This window comes from Mastomys coucha, unplaced genomic scaffold (assembly GCF_008632895.1).
Source record: "Mastomys coucha isolate ucsf_1 unplaced genomic scaffold, UCSF_Mcou_1 pScaffold21, whole genome shotgun sequence".
Taxonomy (NCBI): domain Eukaryota; kingdom Metazoa; phylum Chordata; class Mammalia; order Rodentia; family Muridae; genus Mastomys; species Mastomys coucha.
In genome coordinates, this window is record NW_022196904.1 from 20,414,823 (window position 1) to 20,415,642 (window position 820).

At 47.0% G+C, this 820-nt stretch overlaps 1 protein-coding gene across 1 annotated transcript in view; it reads left to right on the forward strand.

Moving 5' to 3' along the window:
- The window catches only part of LOC116100316 (cytochrome P450 2A12-like), a 16,832-nt gene that overhangs the window by 8,517 nt on the left and 7,495 nt on the right, over positions 1-820 (forward strand). Inside the window, exon 2 of the mRNA XM_031384132.1 lies at positions 599-818. Within this exon, the coding sequence (XP_031239992.1) occupies positions 599-818 (220 nt within the window). The remainder of the gene's footprint in view (positions 1-598; positions 819-820) is intronic.

Below are 820 nucleotides of genomic sequence, written 5' to 3' on the forward strand. Positions count from 1 at the left end.
TAGCACATGGCAGCTCGGCTCTCCTTCTCCCTTCTGCCCATTCTTCTTCTGTGGCTTTCATGGTGGCTCCTAGGTCCAATTCTCCTTCCTCAGTGGTCTTTAGCACAGGAAGCCTAAATTCTTCCAATATCTCTTCTCCCCAGCTATTGGCTCCTGGAGTCTTTATTTGCCAATCAGAATTAAATGGGGGCAGGGTCCATCAGGCTAAGTGCAGACTCCAAATCTTAGAGACTAGCACTTATTATTACAATGAACAGTAAAAGACAAAACCTCCATCACCTGGGTATGTTTGTCTGTAGGCCTTCCTTGATTTAATGGGGATTTGCTGTTTTCAGAAAATGCTCAATATTGCTTGGTTTAGCCATTTCAGAGACCCAGAGCAGGCAAGCAGCATCAAGAGGCATGATGGAACTGGACCAGCTAAAATATTGAGGACTAGTCTCCCTGCATTCTGAGTCTCTCTGCTTCTGTCTGTAACTCTCTGTTTCCTTGTGTGGATGACTTGTTCCAACTTTCTTACCCTGATGCAGGGTCTGTATTTATATTTTCTGTGTTCTTTCGATCTCTATCCATCTTTATCTCTTTCCTTTCCTCTTAGAAGCCCTTTCCAGCATGGGCCTGGTCCTTCCTCAGCCTCAGTCTACCACTACCCACTCCCCATGTTCATATCTCTACAGGTGTGGCATTCAGCAGTGGGGAACGGGCCAAACAACTCAGGCGCTTCTCCATAGTCACACTGAGAGATTTTGGTGTGGGCAAGCGTGGTGTGGAGGAGCGTATCCAGGAGGAGGCAGGCTGTTTGATCAAGATTTTGCAGGGC